At 41.1% G+C, this 20,613-nt stretch overlaps 1 protein-coding gene across 3 annotated transcripts; it reads left to right on the top strand.

The window, feature by feature from the left end:
* Window positions 1-1,478: 1,478 nt before the first annotated feature.
* LOC131222606 (F-box protein SKIP17-like) lies at window positions 1,479-19,904 on the top strand. 3 transcript variants are annotated; one of them, XM_058217745.1, is made up of 14 exons: window positions 1,479-1,905; window positions 4,195-4,370; window positions 5,998-6,189; window positions 6,272-6,382; window positions 11,639-11,724; window positions 11,799-11,920; window positions 12,352-12,416; window positions 12,534-12,606; window positions 12,734-12,796; window positions 12,910-12,974; window positions 13,101-13,175; window positions 13,282-13,550; window positions 19,072-19,260; window positions 19,746-19,904. In XM_058217745.1, exons 1-12 carry the CDS (start codon window positions 1,594-1,596, stop codon window positions 13,496-13,498), a joined length of 1,557 nt encoding a protein of 518 aa, XP_058073728.1. In that variant the 5' UTR covers window positions 1,479-1,593; the 3' UTR covers window positions 13,499-13,550; window positions 19,072-19,260; window positions 19,746-19,904. The 3 variants fall into 3 exon arrangements, with proteins under 3 accessions (XP_058073728.1, XP_058073727.1, XP_058073729.1); XM_058217744.1 differs by lacking the exon at window positions 19,746-19,904 and having other exon boundaries at window positions 19,072-19,716; XM_058217746.1 differs by lacking the exons at window positions 1,479-1,905; window positions 19,746-19,904 and adding an exon at window positions 2,581-2,708 and having other exon boundaries at window positions 19,072-19,716.
* The last annotated feature ends 709 nt before the right edge of the window (window positions 19,905-20,613 follow it).

Raw genomic sequence — 20,613 nt, forward strand, 5'->3', positions numbered from 1 at the left:
CTCCTTCGTTCCAGCTCATGGCGGAGATCTCTCGGAGCCAGTGCTAAGGTCTCAGAGACGTGCGTTGGGGCTCGGTTCGATGGCTCCCATGCTCACGTCGGGATCCGAGCGGATGTGCCTCGCGAGGCTCCTCAGGACGCTGAAGGTGTTGGACGTTCTGCAACCATTGGAGCATTCACCTCCTGATCAATAGGCAGATGTTGCCTATTCATCTGCTGCTTCATCTAATTGACCTCATTGACCAATATTGCCATTTGGTTTTACAGCGCCTGGTATTTGCCTCCTCGGTTTCTAGATCGCTGAGTAGGCTCCGTAGGAGCAAACTCTATATGTAATTCAGAAGTTAAATTCTGACCCTAGACGGCTCGAGATTAACCGCAACAGCTGGTGTATGCATTTTCTTTTTTTTCCTTTTGCCATTTCTCCCTGGTAAAGTAACAACGGTTTTTGTTTCGATATCTAACAGACGGCGCTAAAATGTTGATGCAGAAATCTGGCTCACCCTTTGCCAAGCTCTGAGCACCAATGTTGAGCTTTGTGAGCTTGCACAAGGTGAAAGCAAAGGAGACCCTGGCTAGAGCAGGGGACCTCCGATGCCAAAGTCAGGCTAGGAATCTGGGTCTAAGTAGTGTAGATAGGTTTCAAATGAGAGACTTTGCATACCCCTTCCTATTCCGTGTCTCCTGTTTATACCTTCTAATTAAGGTGGTTGTGTCCGTCATTTTTGGCACGACTTCTGTCATTAGGCATGAGTGGTGCATGCATTGATGTTGGCAGTTACCCTCTGATCGTGCGCCGGAAGTCATTCCGGAGATAATCCCTGAGCGTAATTATAGGTCGTTCCATCCAAGCCGACACCATGTCTCGAACCTTACTAAGGAGGATTCGAGTCCATGGGTTGGCCAAGCCCGATTGCTCGCATACTAGGATTTGGCCAGGGTCAGAGGCTGGAGTATATAATGATTTTTTTTTTTTTGGGTCTAAGGTGACATGTAAGCTTTACAAAAGAACTTGGTAGCCAGGTACTCTAATTGTTATGATCAGGTCAGCGTGGGTGGGTCACTACTGAGCTATGATTCAGCCCACATTGTTCTGCCATCCGACCTACTATAGCAAGCTCACTCACCTGACCAGGTTGGACTCTCCTCAACTGGGGTCGGGGTACACCCGTTTCGGTGAGTATATCTCTAGGCTCAGATTTTCCCACGACAGGTCCTCAGGAAGTTTTTAACGATGAGTAGTCAATCAACAATTTTTCCTGTGATGTGGTCCATTTAAGATTTGAATATACTTCATTTTCCGAGGCATGTCGTAAAATGAGCTGTCAAAAGTCATGAACAGAGTGGATGTAAGGTTCACACATCAAGGTGGGCCCCACAGTCAGTGATCCACCGAAGCTGCACCCAGGGTCGGCGGGTCGGGTACGAATCTCCCAACTGTATTCCCTCTCTTGCACACGTGCGAGCGTCTTCTCCTCGCCTACAAACGTGTCGCACGAAAAAGCAGTGCGCACGCTCAAAATGTCCCCACCCTGCCTCGAGCAATTTCCTTCCCCTTTTCTCTCGCCCAGCCATTTCTTTCCACCGCAAGATAATGGATACCGTCTTCCCAAAACGACCCTGCTCCGTTAACTATATTTCTCCCGATACCCCAGCTCGGGTTTCAAGATCCGACGAGATGGACCGGCTCCTCGAAATCTTCCTAGGCTTTTCGGACTCCTCTCTCGACCTCTCCCTGGAGCGACTTCTTGAATCTAGGGCTTGCGATTCGGAGAAGAACAGTCTCATCGACAGCGCGCTCCGACTGGGATCGGTCCTTCAGGAATCGGCAAAGAAATCGTGGAGGAGACGTGCTTCGTTGCACAATTCAATATCGTGGCCGCTTCCGCCGGATATCACCGTCAAAGTGAGTTTGATTTCAGAAAATTTCGCTTTCTGTTTGAATTTTCAGTTCTATTTCTGATCTATTTGTTGATTTTATGGTTTTGGTCCGGATTTTGATTGAAAATGTGATTAGTAGTAGGGAATTTGAGCAGTTTAAGTTGTTAATGTTAGAGAAAGGATCTAATCATTGCAGTTTTTTTTTTTTGGGTGAATTGAGAGATTCTTGCATGGGAAAATGACTGAAATTCATAGAAACTGATGAGATTTATGGCTGTGTTGCGGTGTACAAATGACGTAAATTGCAATAACTGAGTAGCAGCAGAGTGAATTGTTGAAAGCTTGGGTTTCTACTACTTTATTTAGTGTGAATTACCAGCTTTAATTTGTGATTACTTTCGCTTGAGTTGGAATTTGAAATGAAAGCAATTGCAGAGTATGGAGAGGGAGGTTGCTCAGTGTCGAGCTTCATGTTGCTGGAAAGCCGTGCTTGAAGTGGGTACCTTCACTCGTAGGGAGATTTCCTTCATGCATGGGGAAGACTCTCAGATTCAGTTCTGGCGTTGCAGGGGGTGTGGGGAATAGGGATATGCTCCTTTGTGCTACTTGTGCTAGACTCTTCGGAATTGCTGCTCGGCTAGACGCTCATATTTGCCAATGTGCAGAAAAGGTGGGTCATGACGTGGTTTGGGTGCTTCATTTTTCAAGAAACCTGACAGATGAGGAGCTTGGTGATTTTGTGGGCTTGATGGAAGTGCTTCGCGGATGTGGAGTCTCCTTAGGGAGTTGGGACAGATGGGGAATATTGAAAATTCAGGCCACTTCTTGGTTAAGTCTTTCTACCTAGCCACTTCTATTCTCCCATCTTCAAGGATTTTGAATCCTATCCATCACATATGGAGTTACAGTCGGCCACCCTATGTCCTAGCTTTTGCTTGGCTAGTTGGTAGGAACAAGATGAGTAGGAATTTTATTATCACAAATGGGTGTATTTTATGCCTAAGGGATTCTGAATTGGTGGATCTATTCATGTTTGTCCCTTCATGCTAGAGATTGGTGGAACTTGTTCAAGTTTTTGAGGTGGAATGGGTCATGCTGTGCTCAATTTGGGAATTGTTTCAGGCGTGGCATGGATGTGGGAAGAAATGCAAAAGGAGGCATTATCTGCAGAGGCTTATTTTCTTGTATCTTTGTTGTCTATATGACTTTAGTGTAACCACAGGGTTTTCATAGTAAGTCATCCCTGCCATGTGTAGTCTTTAAAAAGCTAACAACTTGTCGTTGAGTGGGCTAGATTGCTCAAGCTGTTTGAGGATAAGCCTTTTGATCAATTCTGGGATCTTGGGAGGTCTCTTCACCTTTGTGTTATTCGGGATGATGCCTTGTTGTATCCACCTTTTCCTATTCTAATGAACTTTTTGGTTACCCCTAAAAAAAGAAAGAAAGCATGGACTATGGAGAGAACCAACACGTGCAATCTTGATTGTCCGCTTGAACAATGTTACAAGTTAGGGTTTGTTTTGGACAATGTTTTAAATAGCGTCTAGCGTGTAGTGTAGCGTTTGATCTTTTGAAGCGTGTGGCATAAGCTACATAGCGTGTGGCATAAGCTACATGCCAATTCTACATTTTAAATTAAATTGCGCCTGGTTGCATCAATTATCATGAAATTTCATGATATTTTTCACCAAATTAGATTGAGTAGCAATGAAATTTCATGATATCTGATGCAACTAAACACGATATAAAATAATAAGAAAAATAGGGCAAAGATTAACCATAACGATAAAGAAAAAGCAATAGAATTGGTTTAATACTGTTACTTTTATTAATTGTTCTAAGATCGCTAAAAAGATAAATTAATTTTTATTGAAAAATAGGAAAATGTAACAAATTGTTGAAAACATGAATTGAGTTTTGTTTTAGTGAAAAATAGTGTATTGTAAGCTATGTAGTGTGTAGCGTATGTAAATTAGCATGTAGCATAAACTACATGTGACTTAAGCTATTTTCATGAGCTACTTAGTGTAAACTACATGCTACATAGTGTAACTATTTAAAACACTGGTTTGGGAATTCTGAAATTCCCATTGGGCATATTGGCCACTGGCGCAAATGGATATTAAACTCATTTCTTGCACTGAAAGAATGAGCATAATGACAATTTGGTGCCAATTTTCCAAACAGCGTGAGACATCAAAATGTTAATGAGTGTGTATTCCCTAGGATCATGCATCATCATTGCATTTGATCGTTGCGGTTGGTCCCTTAGGATATTTGCTAAACTTGTACAATGGTTTTTGGTGATTTGTAGGTGTTCTCGGCACTTGATACACAAAGCCTTTGCCACACTGCTGCTACTTGCTCTATGTTCAACAAGTGTGCGATGGATCCATTGTGCTATGCCAACATTGACTTAACATCTATAGTTCCAAAGGTTAATAACACAGTCGTGACCATGATGATCCAACGAGCGGGGAAAAATCTACTGTAAGTTCCTTCATGTATCCAGTTTGATGGGCATATTTCTTTATGGAGGCTCTTGCAATGAATAATATATTCACCACGTTTTTTTTTTTTTAAAAAAATAATTTTAAACTGGTAATCAGGTCTTCGTTACTTTCTTGTACTTGATTTGCTATCAATACATTCTATATGATAATTTAGATAAGAATATATAAAATAAGATACTAAGCTGGGTGTTAAAATCATAAACTTATCATGCCCTCACTGCTCTTTTTAAGATTCAGGAAAGCTACTTGTAACAATACTGATTTTTCTCAATGAATGATTTTTTAGTATGTCCCATATCTCTCTCTCTCTCTCTCACACACACACACACACACACACACACACACACTCACTCACTCACTCACTTTCAAGAACATGGTTGTCTATTGTTAACTAAATTGGTGGTTCCTGCTGCAAGTCTTCTCTAGGACAGTGAGTGCTTGGATTCTGCAATCATCAACTCGAGGAAACATTTGTTTGTAGGAAGTATGTCTTTGAGAAAATACTGGATGAGCTGACTCTTTTCAGGCCCTGGTTTTGGTAAATTACAAATAACTATAAAGTTATCTTTCACAATTCAGTGGGTTTGGTAGAAAATAAGTGAAATGCCCTAAGCCAATGGTGTATTCCTGCACCACCTTGGTGATTGCAAGTCATCAAATTGATTCCATTATGCAATATGAACAGAATCTGGGAGAAGCTTAAAGCAAGCTACACACAACCTCATCAGACTATGAATACATACCCAAATATGAGGATATGTAAGAAAAACAGTATGATTGTATAGAATGAAGCAAACTGGAAGATTTCCTATCGGGTGGTGAAGTGCATTGAAGTAACCATGCCAACAATGATTCTGAACAAAAAAAAGAGCCATTAGAGAAGTCCAATCAAGACTGTGATCTTAAAGAGATCTCTATGTTTTTATCTTTTTTTGGAGAATGTTTTTACTCAACGATTGTTTTTACTCAATGGTTGACCTTTGCACAACTAAAAAGCATAACTAAGGAGATTTTACGTTACAACGGTTGAGAAATAGCTTGAACATTTTCCAGATACTCAAGAATTGAATAATTTGAAGTGATTTTTTCTTCTCATGTAGCTACATTGTTCCAACTTTGTTATCATTACTCTTGCTTTCGGTTTTCCTTTCTACATTAAAGATGTCTTTCTTCTCCGTCTCTTATCCAAGAAAGGCACTGTATATCTTGTTGCTATTGAAGTTTTTAGGGTACTTGGATGAAACTTGTTCTACTTCACCATTTTGCACAGGGAGAAAAGCATGTCTCAAACATGTTTTGGTTATGTTTATAGACTATGCTACACAAGTTATGTTCTTGCAAGCCATGCCATCGTAGACTTAGGTAGTATGGAAAAGACTGAAACAGTAAAGTTCTCTGTTGTGATTGGTCCTTGATATATTTTCTATCAATCTTGATCCTCTATCTTGATGTCCAATCTTATTCACCAGGAGGCAGTAGTGTGTTTTTTTCTTGCAAACTGTATTGCAAAGGATTTTCTTGTAGAGATCTTCTTTTACTGTATGAATGACCTTTGCTTTGTCTTTTAAATGATTCATACCTCTTAAATTGATTTCTGCACTCAGGTCACTCAAGCTTGGGATATTGCCTGGTTCTACGGTATCAACTGGAACTTCTCGACCAGCTTACTCCATCAATATTCCTGTAGATACACCAGTTTTCTCATGGCATGACAAGAGAACTAGGCAAGGGAAGGAGTCATGTGTTTTGACAAGGTCATGTTTACTGTCTTTAAGTACAGACGGTGGTGCTGCTGGGTATGTTCGATTAACTAGTACATTACATCTTATAATGATAAACAAGTCCTGTTCTGAATATTTCCTTTTCATATGTTTGAAGGGCTCTTTTGAGGAAGTTGCACCTCTACAATATTGATAGAATGGACAATGCAGCACTTTGCACAGCATTATCTGCCTGTCCATCTCTCCTTGATCTTGAAGTTGTTGGCCTGTAAGTCTCTCTAGCATTGATTTTGTATCAATCATATTCCCCAGGCAGGATGAGGCCTTCTCTGCGAGTTTTGGAGGCCTATTTACTTGACCAAACTTTTAATTCTTATGAGTTAAGAAGCATATTAGGTGCATGCCTTTTTGCATCTGCATATCATTAACACATGGAAAGTCTACATGCGTGCCTAAATATGTACATCCATGAATGCATGTTTCTGGGCAGATGTCACCAATTACAATGCATTTGTGAATGCTTATATAAAATGATTTCCACAAAAATATTGACCTGCAAATCAGTGTTTTTCTTCATTTTTTGATATGTATCAATGGCACCTAAATTGCCACCCACCCTATGTTTTCCTTTCCAAACCGCATGGTCCGATTTATGGATCATCTGCAATTTCGATTGCTATTTTTACCAACCCGATTTTTTTGTTCTATGCCCTTATTGTTGATTATGATGTAATTTATATTTAGTAATTGGATTATAGAGATTTATTCTTTGATTTATGCAATAGCATGCATATAACATAATATTCTGCATGTTATTTTGATGGGTAACCAAAGACTTTACTAGGGCCTGTTTGGTTAGGGTGAAACTGAAACGTAGCATGCAAATGATGTAATATTATGCATGTTATGTTGATGGATAACAAAAGAATTTACTAGGGCCTGTTTGGATGGGGTGAAACCAAAACATGGAAATAGATAACCCCCATGGAATCCTCAAAACAGGGAAAGGTAAGGGAAAAGGAAGGAATTTCTTTTCCTTTTCCAATGTTTGTTTAACAACATGAATTTCTATGGGAATGTATTTCCTTTTCTGTTCCTGTTGTTTGTTTTGCCATTTTGAATGGATAAATCTATCTAAACTAAGGAAAATAATGACAACTATAAATGTCACGTTAGAGGTCCATATCATTTTCTTATCAACTGAGGAATTCGATTTAACAGGTTTTGTGGAGAAATGGTTTTACTCACCTTTTGAGGAATACTTCTGAAAAGGAAATCGATATCCTCTTATTTTTTGGTTTCTGAAACTAGTGGAAACTATCTCATCGAAAGAATTCATTTTATTTTCCATAGCTGGCCAGGGTTTTCTCTCTAAACGAACTAGCTGCGAATGAGAGAAGAAAACAGCAAGATGGGACTAAATACGGAACCCAGACAGGAGCAAAAAATATGAAAAATTACAAGTAGCAAGGTGCTGCAAAAAACTGATGCCAACTACTGAATTTGTCTGTTATCTTGGAATAGAAAATCATATCCGGATGAACCTGCCTTTTGCAAGATGATCAATGTTGGAATTAGCGTCTCTTGGAATTTGAGATAAAGGAGAACATCCACCCAACACAAAGGCCAACTCTTCCTCAACAAGATAAGCTACCCTCTAATGATATGATTTTCCTCTAGCCATAAGACGGCATTAGAGGAGTCCCCTTGAGGAGAAAAACCAGGTGTAGGTTTGGGTTAACAACGATTCTATGCGTGTGAAGGAGGGCCGTTGCTTCAGCAAATTTCAAATCTCTGATTCCAATGGATGTGGAGAACTATGCGATTTGCAACTCATACTAAAAAATAAAAAATAAATAAATAAAAAAATCAGAGGGTCTGGGATTTCCCGATGAACAGCCATCAAAATTGATCTTTACAAACCTTGGAGGACTTTTCGTACATTCCGCACACTTAGGAGGATGATAGTTTGAGTTGAGAAAATCATCCCAGCAGGTCCAGCATGCTTGAAACATTGAGGAAAACAGCCCCAAAAGTCATTTGTCTGCCTTAGCCCTGGAGATGATGAACACTTAAAATCTGCTCAACTAGGTAGAGAAAATTCTGGGCTTTACCATTGTAGACTATTGTTCCTTTCGAGCCAAATAAACCACATCCTGTGTAATCCACCATATTCAAAATCAGCCTATCAACTTGGGCGCAAGCACTAGACTACCATTCAATCATTTCCTGAACTGCATAAGGAAACAGCCACATTATGCTAAACTTGGAAAGCACAATGGCCCAGACCTCTTTGCGCAAAACTGCAATGAAGGAGATGGCTTCCTGATTCTTCACACTTGCAGCACATATAATACTATGCATGTGGGATCTATAACAATAACACTTATTATTTCATATATTTTACATTATGAATTCGTATATGTACTATATTGCATCTTTTTGGTGTATGTGATGTACACTTGTGTTTGGGGCCACCATGATGTTGACATGGCACCAGCCCGTTAATCATGTGCATCCTACTCCCACCTGGACGAAGGGACTGACAAGAAATTAGGCTATTCCAAAATTTTGGTGACTGCACCATGTGATAGAGGCTTTAGGCATGATTTTGTACTGTTTGGATGCCACTCGTGTCATAGCAGGCCCCACGATGCAATGGGATCCTCTTTTTGGCCCAATGGGACATTACGGTTGAAAAATGTTGACAAAATGTCATTGTCATCATGGTCATAATCATGGCCTTCTCTTGGCTATTTGGCATATGATGAGTTATCTTTAGCCAAAAAATCCTTAGGCCTTATCTTCAGTCATTGAAAAAGCCTTCACATCTGTAGACTCTGCACAGATGTTGGTTGTCCTGGTGTTAGGGGATGAGATATTACAAGATATTGTAGAGTTATACATAAATTGTATTGTACACATTTAAATTAGGAACTAGGAAGATAAATAGATTAGATAGATTTATGTTTATCTTATAGATACATTCTTCTATACATATGTGAGGTTATTCCCTTAGTTGCATGATCCTTTTACCCGTATGCCGCTCCCGCCTCGAATCGCGCTTCCGCTCCCCAGCCATTTATACTTGCTAACATTTTGAAATAGATACTTCCTTGCTCCCACACCCAAATCTGTTGCTGCTTCACTTGATGCATTGTGCAACTATAGTTATTCCTAACATAGTCATCCGGGCATTACACAATGTAGCTCCTTTTAGTTTACATGGTATCAGAGCTACACTTCTGATTTATCTTTCCCATCCAACCATCTGTCACGAATCATGGCTTTTGATCCACTGCACCTGATTCGATCTGTATCCATATGTTGCAAATGCAAATGACCCAATATCTACTTGATCCCCGTCGGAGCGTTGCATCTGATCTAGATCTGCTTCAGTGCCCGCACCTCACTGTTGCAACTCAACACCCATCACCATTAACAGCTGTCTGCAACCACTCAGCACCAAACATCCGGCAGCCATCATTGTTGTTTCAGATATGGGAACCACCATTGGATTTAGCTCTGGGAAGCACCATCCCCATCTACGATTTAGAGCCCGATTTGAACCCATCTCTATTTACTACATCTGCAAAGACCTCGAACACCACCCTGTTCAATGCCATTAGCATTGTTGTTCCTCTTCTTCGTCACCTGCAGTTGTAGCACCCATCCATTATTACTGCAGCCTGCCATAGCATCACCAAACACCATCTCAGCATGCATGGGGCCCTGTCTGCCAGAACCCATCGCCTGTCTCTGCCGCTGCATTGCTGTACAATGTTGCTGATCTGAAAGATTTGGTTGCCTATTCTCATGTCCGAAATCTGTTGCCATTAATCATCGATCTGAAGGTGTTTGTCACTAGCATCAATCTTCCGTCTCTGGTATTTGTTGCTTGAAGTTTACCATCATCAACATTTGAATTTGCATCTGTGGTTGCAACTGCCAGCTTATGTTGCAACCCTGCCTGCTTGCCACTCATGCTTCCCATTGCTGCTCAGACTTTGTCGATGTGGATGTTTATTTAATTTCTAGATAAATTTGTAACTGCCTTTAAAACTCAAGTTGTTCTCTTGTAACACCTTGGGTTTAAGAGGACATCTCCACTTCATTCATTTAACTCTAATTCTATTGGAAACATCCTTCCCGATCTCTCCATTGTTTTGCATGATGGTGCCAAGATAACAAAATAAATCACTATGAGGAATCTCCTGCCCATCCATTTTTACTAAAGCCTCACATCCAAGGTATTATGTAAGGTATTGGCCATCTGATACGGTACTGGCTGTATCATCCGATACGACCTTGTACAGCCTTTTTTTGGGAAAGAATTTCAAAATTACTGGTAAAAATCAAAAAAGAAAAAAAGAAAAAAGGGTCCCCAAATATCTTTGCACACACACGCACGTCTTTGATGGTGTAACCGACCGTTCTTTGGTAAGAATGTTGTCTGTTGGCCGGTGTCTGCCTAAGCTGCTGAAAGTCGACCAAATAGACCCTAATTAAACACAATTCAAGCATGATTTGGTGGATTGAAGCACGTTACATTTAAATGAAACAAAAAGAAGACAAAAAAAATATATATGAAAAAGTGATGGTTTACCCCTTTTGATACCTCCCAAATTGGTCAGCGCAGCTTCGATTCTTTGAATCCTTCTCAAAATTTGTCTTTGATCCTCAAAATGGGCCTAGATCTAGTTTAAAACTAGTTGCTAAGCTTCTTTCGTGGAAAAAGAGAGAAATTGAAATGATTTTTTTTTCTCCCCTTCTTCTAAATGCACCTTTTTATGACCATTTTGGCATGTAACTGCTTATCGGCCTTGTAATGGTGTCGAGAAGGCCCACTTTTTCATAATGAAACGAGTCGCCCCAGTATTGCACATCAGGGATGACTGTTTCCTTTACATATTGGCTGATACGGCTGATACATATCTGTTTTTCAATTCCTTGCTCACATCAATACAAAAGTTGCATTCCAGATAATGTCTTGCTTTTGCGATTTTTTAGACCTCTTGATTGTAAAGCCTTCCCTCAAATGTTGACTTACATATCCATAAATAATGATAAAGTGGGAATATTTGGTTAGGCATCCTTTTCACGCATCACATCGTCGGTTAATTACAAACGATATCATCTTGATTTAAAAAAAGCCCCCGCTTGATCAGATTTGGATGAAATGGCCTCTACTGTTTGTTACCATGAACCTCTTGAATTTCATGGAAAATCTTTAACTATTCTTGCTTATTTGACTTTTCATAGTGAGGGGCATTATTATCTTAATTTGTGGTTAAAATATGTCTCTCTGTAATGAAGTTGAGAAAACTTAATGCTTAGGAGTATGCATACGGTCATGCACACATACACACATCTGCACACAAGCTTGTATGTGTACGACACGCGCGCGCACACACACACACACCTGTATTTTTGTTTGTCAGTTGAACTCATTATACCTGTTGCATTTCTCACTGGGAAACATATGGGGCCAGATGATAGACCCTTACTCAGGTTCTGTGAACAGACATGTTGAACTCAGGCACACACTGGAGTCTGTGAGCACAAACTGTCACTTGATAGAGCGTTTGTTCTTTGAGTCTTCCAAAACAGGTATGCTTTTTTTTTTCCCCCCTTCTGTCACAATCTGTAAATTTTCTGTTCATTATATAACCTTTCATTATCAGGCAGAGATGATAGTTTGAAGTCCCCAACTTGTGCTGATCTGGTAAATCGGTGCCCCAATGTAACTTCCTTGGCCCTCAGAGGGTTTAAGCTTCAGGATCATAAAGTCCGTACACTCGTTAAGGTACAGTTCTAAACCTCAGCGTTGAAAGCTTTCAGGCTCCGAGTTAAATTGACCAGGAAAATCTTGTTTGGGGAACAAATTCTGGCCAAGCAGGTGCTTCTTGCTTTTGCGTTTGTTTTTGTTTCTGCCAAGTCCAGATATTGTCATAAATATTGTGAAAATAGCACACAGAAATCCTGATCCGCAAAGTTGGCATACAAAAGTTACTGTATACATTTTTTGTTTGATTCTCTTGTTTATTTTGCTATTTCACCGTTAATTCTCTTCATCTTGTTACATGTTTCATTATACTTAGGCAGTCTGGCTTGGTCTTATTTGCTTGTCCCAATGTAGGTTGGAATTTAGTGTCTCGTAGGAGTTGTCTGAATGGGGCTTTCCTGGAGCCTTTTTTTTTTTTAAATATAAAAAAATTTATAAGTCTTTCTTTGTAGGGATTTCGCAAGCTGAAATTTGTTGATTTTTCAACATCTTACTCAGTTACTGGCATCTTTCTAAGGTTTGCATATCTTCATAGAACTCTTGACTTTTTGGATTTCTTGCGATTCTATATGCATCTCAACTTTTCCAAATTGTTCTTTCTGGCATGCACTGTTTCACAGTTTTGTTTGCTTAGGAACCTTGGCAGTGGAACAAATGGACAATTTCTAGAGTTTTTAATTTTACGCGACTGCATGCATCTCAAAGAAGTCAGTAGTATCTCTCTCTCTCTCTCTCTCTCTCTCTCTCTCTCTCTCTCTGCACGCCTATCTATCCATTTATAAGCACACACTCACTTTGTCTGAGCATATATGAAGCATGTGCCTTGTCATGCAGGTGGAAGTTGCACGGTTTTTATCATCAGTTCTTGCAGGAGATTTCAAATTCCTTAGATATATTGTAAGCATAAGTAAAACTGTCATTATCTTGTTGCAAAATACTTAGATGCTCATGTCATTCTGTCAGATGAATATTATCTTGAACTCTGTCCTTCAATTCTGGCAATCAAATAGGACATATCTAACAGGGAAGGTCTAGCTTCAGACGAAGATTGGTATGACAGATGTTACACACCAAGGTAATTCAGAGAATATAACTATTTTTCAGAGAGGGAGTGAGGGAGGGAGGGGCTCCTAATTGATCTCCTTGAATTTATCCATCTACTTTTCTTCCTGGCCAATAATCTTTTGTGCCCATCTTGCAGTAATATCCCTCTATCTCGTGTCCAGGAAGAAAGGCCTGAGATCTGTTTGCTTGCTGATTTTCCTAAAGAGGGGAGGTTGTTCTATTCTATTATTTTTTCCATTCATTATGATTCCTAAGGACAAGCATAGCAAATTTATTTGGGTTGTATTGCTAACTGCTTGTTTGGATACACATTGCAGCTTTGTCGAGGTCGAACATATAATTGATAGCGAAGTAAACAGTGATGCCAGCTTACAGTTGCAGCTAAGTAGTCAGACATCTGATGGGTCATCGTTCATGAGTTCATCTGAGAGTAGCTATACTAGTGATCAGGGTAGTGGCAACGAAGATGGTCACAATACCACTTATGCAATCTATGAGGAGAGCTCTGATGAGATAGAGTTTCTGGCCACGTAGCCAAAGATCTAGGATGGTTGTAAGAGCAGGCATTTTCAGCCATACAAATTTGGTAGGATATTCCACTCCCTCTCAGTACTGTTTATCAATGCTTGAAAGCAGAGTGTGGGTTGAATCATGACCTGCTCTAGTAGTCCTGTTTTGACGCTATAATTTCTTTTGGAAGAAATGCAAACCTGCATTTTCTCAGAATTTTACGATGGATATGATCAATATTTTCTTCCAATCTCGTGGAGAGAGAGAGAGAACAGTTCTTGATCCATCCTAGAGTAATATTTGACAAAAATCATGGAAAAATTTGCAATTCACTTCAATCTGAATTACAGGGGGAAATGATTGTTAAATAGTCTGAGGCTGCTTTTATCTTATGGATCATAAGAAGATGAAATGGAACTACAGGTAACAATAACATTCCCTAATTGGGGTCACTTGAAAGATAGATGATTGATCAGGATGGTCCATGTAGAACATCTAACAGAATATTTTTCTTTAGATAAAGAAAACGCACGTTATGATTGATGCTCCTGTTTTATAATTCCAAATGATTGTTGAATAGTTTGAAGTTACATTTAGCTTATGGATTATAAGAAGATGAAATGGAACTAGTGGTAACATTTCCCAAGGATCATTTCAAAGATCGATTTTTAAGGATGGTCCATATAGAAAATCTGACATTTTTTTTTTTTGGAAAGGTGATAAATTTATTAAGAAAAAGAATACAAGAACATGGAAGAAAATAACAACCCTAAAAGGGCAATGAGGACATAGGCTTCCAAATCCTTAAACCTGGAAGCCCATTCGATAGCCCATGAAACCACCTTTAGGATTACCCGATCTTCTGTTTCCATTCTATTTTCAAAGCATCACCTATTTCTTTCTCCCCAAAGGGCCCAAAGGATAGCCATCATCGATGACGTCCACTCCACCTTCCCTTCTTTCCCTAGACTGTCTTCATCCCAAGAAGCCAAGAAGGAAGAGATGGAAGCCGGCATAACTTTTGCTTCTTTCCCTACACCATCTTCATCCCAAGAAGCCAAGGAGGAAGAGATGGAAGCTGGCATAACCCAAGAAAAGTTGAAGTTGTTGAGGAAGAAATCCCACACCTTTCTTGTGAAGAAGCAATGAAGGAAGAGATGGTTCACCAGTTTGGCATCCCTCATACACAACAAGCAAATATTGGGTGCACCAAGCCTTTCTTGCAGAGATTATCCACCGTTAACACTCTATTCCGACCTACTAACCACACAAAAGCAGCCACCTTGGGAGGGGCTCTATACTTCCAAAAGCGAAAGTTGTGGGAGGAGGGGGACAGGGCGAGGAGTCCATGAAAAGACTGAAGTCACTGAACCAGATATCTTCCGAAGCTATGAGTATGGCCTTTTCAAACCAAGGAATCTTCAGACGACTTGTCAATAAAGACATTTTACAACCTCTCTAGAAGGCTTATAAATGCCTCCACTTTGTCATCCGTTAGATCCTTTTGGCAAGGGGCCGCCCAAATGTACCCTTCACCTGAGAGAAATAAGTAATTAGCAATGGAGATATTTTTATTCGGGGCTAGCAGGACTAGGCTTGGACACCTTCTTTGAACTTAGGAGTCGTTAAAAGGATCGCTTTCTACACCCTCGAAGCTTTATACCCCAAGGATTATTTGATCCACCATCCTCCTGGCCCAAAACTGTAATTAGACTCTGATACTTCCCTCCACAATCTATTAATTTCCGCAAGGAACCTCCACAACCACTTCTTCAAAAGAGCTTGATTCATGTGATCCAGTACCCACAACCCCCCCTTCTAATAAAAGCTTGCATACCTCCTCCCACTTAAGGAGGTGGAATTTTTTACTCTCCTCCTTGTCCCTTCATATGAAGTCGCATCTAAGCTTCTCAAGTTTAGCCATCAAAAATTTGGGACACCTAAAAAGCGACATGAAATATAAAGGCATATTGGAAAAGGCTGCTTTTTATTAATGTTAAGCGGTTACCCAATGAAAGACGACAACTTCTCTAGGAGGATAACTTTCTTTCAATTCTTTGAACAACTGGGTCCCATAGGTGTCTAGCCAATTTTCCTATGTATAGAGGAAGGCCAAGATAATAGGTCAGGAAAGATCCCACCCCCGTAACCGAAGATCCCTACAAAATAGCTCGCCTCCTCCTTAGACAAATGAACTCCTAGCAGCTCACACTTGGAAGAATTCACCTTCAAACCCGAAACCGCCTCAAAGCAAGTAATGATTTTCTGCAAGTCGTCTACCATTACCTCGCCTCACAAAAGAGTATTATATCATCCACAAATTGAAGGTGAGTGATCATTGGATCCAGTGCTGCTACTTTGTATCCTTGGATTAAACCCGCTTCCTACCCTCTCAAAAGCATTTTACTGAAAGCCTTGGCAACCACCACAAACAAAAAAGGGGATAAGGGGTCACCCTGACGCAAACCTCTGTAAGCCTTGAAGAAACCTTTAAGGGAGCCGTTAATAAAAATCGAGAAATAGGTTGAACCTGCACATTCTTGTATCCAAAGTCTCCATTTCCGACCGCAACCGAAACGACCTAACATGTAATCGAGAAAGCCCTAGTTGACATGATCATAAGCCTTCTCAATATCAAGCTTGCACACCACCCCGGCTTTGCCTTCTTTAAACTTAGAATCAATACATTCTTGGGCTAGCAAGGCATAGTCTAAAATCTGTCTCTTCACCACCAAAGCACTTTGATTTTCTGAAATGATAGATGCAAGCACTCCTTGGAATCTAGTAGCGAGGATCTTAGCGAGTATTTTATATGCACTCCTCAAAAGACTAATGGGCCTGAAGTCTTTAAGATTTTCTGCTCCTTCAATCTTGGGGATAAGTGCGATGAAGGAGGCTCCCAATTCCTTAGATAAACCTTCCCCTTTCGAAAAATTCCGACACAAAAGCAACCACATCTACCTTCACCTTGTTCCCAAAGATTTGGAAAAAGGCCATAGGAAATCTGTCGGGACCCAGGGCCTTATCCCTACCAAGTGCAAAAACAGCCATTTTCACTTCCTCTTCCAAAACCAGGCTTTCCAAAGCTAAGGCTTGGGTTTCCGATAACCTAGGAAAATCCAAAGCATCCAATAACGCTCTTACCCAATTTTCTTTATTCAGCAACTGCTCATGAAATTGCACAATTGGGCTGTAAATATGACCTTTGTAAACCACGTCTCCCATTAACCACAAGACTCCCAATGCGGCTGTTTCTTGGTCTCGCACTTGCCACATTGTGGAAAGAACTTAGTGTTCTTGTCCCCTTCTTAGAGCTAAGTCGTGCGGGATCTTTGACGCCCTCTCTTCCATCGTCCCTCTTCGCATATTCTAGAGCTAGATATGGTCTTCTCTTCCTGTCATCATCTGACATAAAGCCTCCCTCTTCTTTCATATCCAGGTTATGAATTTCCGATAGAATCATACTGTAATCCTCTTCCCTGCTGCCGAAGGCTTCCTTGTTCCAAACATTTAATCTCCATTTCAGCAATTTTAGTTTTTAGGCCAAGGACAAACCCTGCAAAACCTCCCACTTCGAAGGAAGTCCACTGGTTGCTGACTAGCTCATGGAATCCCTCCACTTCTAGCCATGACAACTCGAAATGAAATGGTCTTGGGCCCCAGTTTTCTTCCTCTGTGTCCAGCAAGATGGGCTTGTGTTCAGACACCGATCTGGGAAGACCAATCTGCTTAGAAATAGGAAACTTTTCCACCCATCCGACTGAAACCAGAAACCTGTCAATGTGAGACATTGCCCGGATCTTTTGCCCATTTGGCTAGGTATACATAGCTCATTCCAATGGTAAATTGACCATCTCTGCACCCAACTGGAGAAGCCCCTCATGCTGGCAGTGATCTTGCTACTCTTTAGCCTTTCAAAGGAGAGCCGAGTGACATTGAAGTCACCCCCCCACACACCAGGGATGCAGCACCTTGCCTGAACTGAGTCAAGCTTGTCCCATAACAGCGGTCTACTGGAGGCCCGATATGGACCATAAACTGACGGAAAAATCCACTGAAACCCTGAAGCACACTATCTCTCAGAAGAACAGAGATGGAGAAGGTTTCCACCCAAGAGTCCACCTTGACCCATCTCAACTTGCTCCAAGTGACAACTATGCCCCCTGCTGAGCCAATGGTGTCCAAAGCAATCCAGTCTTTTTTGCTTTGCCCCCCACAGCGAATCAAGCAGCCAGCCATAGCAGGATTCTAACTTTGTTTCCTGAAAAGAAACAACCTGAACCTAAGCCTTGCGCTATACCTCCTGGATTGGCAGCCAACCCAGCCCCCTAATGTTTTAGGATAGAAACTTCATTGAGCAACCTTCTTCCCCCCAATGCCCCTAGTTGACACAGATGGTCTACTGTTGGAATCATAATTGATGGATGATTCTAGATTTCATAGTTCCTGCCGGCCTTTAGGAGATCTTCTGGGTCTCATCAAAAGACTGAACCTGAAGGTGTTGCCTCCCCTAGCCGCTACAAACTGCATTGCAGCTCTAATGTCGTCGTGTGATTCCCCAAATGTAACTCCCACCATTCTCCCACCCGTCCTAAAGAATCTTTTGTCCATTTTCTGTCTCGAGCTGAAAGTTCACGACCCCCAACGTCGGATCCCTGCAGGAGATGATGATTCCGCAGAAACACCTCCATCCTGGCCCGCCAGGCCTCTGGAAGACTAAAGCGTAACTCAAAAGTTCCTCTCCTTCCACAAGATCTCTGCTGACCTCATGGTGGTCATCTGAGCACCAAGCAAGAGGGATAAACTCTCTGCTCCTGGTTGGATATCCTTGGCATCCTTTTCTTCCAATATGGATTGTTGATCCTCTGAAAGTAGTTCTGATCATCGGCTGAAGGCTTCTTCGACATCTCTGCTTCATCTGAATGGGCTAAAACCACCGGGAATGGCTTAGTTCTCGTACCCCCCTCCTGAAAGATCCTTTGAACAGTCCTCAAGATTTCCACCCAAACTGATTATAGATAAGCGAAATGACAAGTGCTAGGCATACAAGACACGCGGGATAGAGAATCAGTAATCTCCATGTGTGATTGGTGCTTCTGTTTTATGATTCCATCTCTCAATACAGTTTGTGAACACAGGGCTTGCTAATCAGTAATCCATACATCAGACGCAGCACGTGTGCCAAACTGGAAAGTGGGTGGACATCAGAATGCTGCATGTTGTGAAATGATCATATACGAAACTCAAGCTGGCCCACTCATCAGGCTGGCTGGGTACATATATTGAATATGGACATTTAGTGATATTATTTACACTGAATATGGTCATCTTCATGGTGGGAGCCACTTTGCAGTCCACACCAAACAGATGTTCCACACACTTTACAGGTTGGCACTGGTGCTGCATGTGGAGGTGTGCATGGAGAGGCTGCATGTGGTTTTAGAGAGCAGAACTCCCTAGATGTAAGGAAAACTCATTTTGCTTGTATTGTTGACTCACCTTGCTAAAGCTATAAATTCATTGATTTTTTTTTTTTTTAATAATATAAATATTGGCACTGGGCATGGTATCCATATCTAATTGTTAGCTGTGTACAGGAAAGATGTGGGGTGGCTGCATACATCAGTCGTCTGTGGCAAAATGGCAAGGCGAGCTGACTAATAAGTCTGCCTATTAGATCAAGGACTCTTTTTCAGGGCATCAGATGTATATGTTTGGCTCAAGATCTTCGGTCATGAGAAAAATATATTTTGCATCTACAGAAGAATTGCAGCTTGGTTTACAGGGTACGGCAACAAGTTTCTCTTATTTTATAATTTTTTTTTTTTTTTTTTCTCCCTAAAAAGCAGTGAAGCATTAAAGGAAGAAAGCCCTTGTGAGGACTTTTCTCTTCCATATACGAGCCCCTGCTAACATATGTTGTTCATCATCAAATATTAATGATGGTTTGCAAGCAGATACTGTTACTGTGCATCTCCTTTGCAGTGGCCGCATTTTCTTTTATTCTCCAAGTACACCTCAGTGGATAGATTAATGGCGTGGCCTGCTTACATGCTATTTAGAATTTATATGTAAAAGAAGATATTTGAATGACTGATTGTAAATCGCCCAGCCCATTTCTGCTGCCTGTGCCATTCAGTGCTTGTTCCACCGCTTTGGTTGAGATGTAGCCATAAGATCACAGTGGGATGTTTGTAACCATACTATCAATGGTTTCCGTGGAAAAGCTCTTTGACTAGAAAGTTGATGTCACTTGATTTGCGTTTCTCAGGATTTGGCCAACCAAGATGCGGTCCATTGATTGAAAAGGCTCTGGATTAACCATCATTGGGAGTTTGATGTAAAATTTACGACTCATCTTGTATTGGGAATATTTCATTATATGTTGAATAGGGGATGTTGTTCTATTGGTTCAAGTTCTTTGATTGCAGAGGAAGTGCAAGAACCTGGATGGGAGGACACGAATGTTGTCCTGGAGCCTGATGTGGAAGAATGGGGTCCACAGATTGGTGATGGACTGTTGATCTCGCGGCCTGCAGTGGGGATGGATAAGGCCCCCGAAGGCCCTAGATTGGGAGCTTCTAGCCAGCTTATATTGGATCATTTTTCCATCAAATACTGTTGTTGGCTGGTGATGGAAGCATCATTCAACCAGAATGGCTTTGGGGGAGTCATCCATCCGCGGTGGGGCCATCAGACCAACAGTCTGGATGATGAATCCATCATCATCACTGGTACAAATTCAAGCTCGAGGTTCATTATAATTTCTCTTTGATCACAGGCTGCTTTTCACTGGAAACTACTCTAGGGACCATCTCTTCGCAGTATACATGGCCGGGTGATTGATCATTTGCATAATTTTCCCTGCGAAGGGTTGTAGATGCTCCGTTATACAAGTAGAATGTATGATCGTAGGCTGGGTTGGGTCAGTGTCTTTCGTAATCCAGATCGGGGAACTGATAAAAATTGATGGAAGGATTGTCCGAGGGCTACGATTCTTGAAACATAATCCGTTCATGATACTCTCTAGCAGATGGGACGCCTCGATTGATACGTTGGCATGTTGTGTACTGAAGAGAGCTCCAAAATATTCCGGTTCTTCTCAGGATGGATTTGCAATTGTTGCAAGTGGGACGTGT

The sequence above is a fragment of the Magnolia sinica genome, chromosome 13, assembly GCF_029962835.1.
Source record: "Magnolia sinica isolate HGM2019 chromosome 13, MsV1, whole genome shotgun sequence".
NCBI classification, from domain to species: domain Eukaryota; kingdom Viridiplantae; phylum Streptophyta; class Magnoliopsida; order Magnoliales; family Magnoliaceae; genus Magnolia; species Magnolia sinica.

What these genes read in the sequence shown, in the direction of transcription:
- LOC131222606 (XM_058217745.1), top strand. Translation starts at nt 1,594, where the DNA reads ATGGATACCGTCTTCCCAAAACGACCCTGCTCCGTTAACTATATTTCT. An exon ending in CTTTGAGTCTTCCAAAACAG is followed by an intron (nt 11,725 to 11,798) that starts GTATGCTTTTTT and finishes TTTCATTATCAG; the next exon opens with GCAGAGATGATAGTTTGAAG. An exon ending in GATTTTCCTAAAGAGGGGAG is followed by an intron (nt 13,176 to 13,281) that starts GTTGTTCTATTC and finishes TACACATTGCAG; the next exon opens with CTTTGTCGAGGTCGAACATA.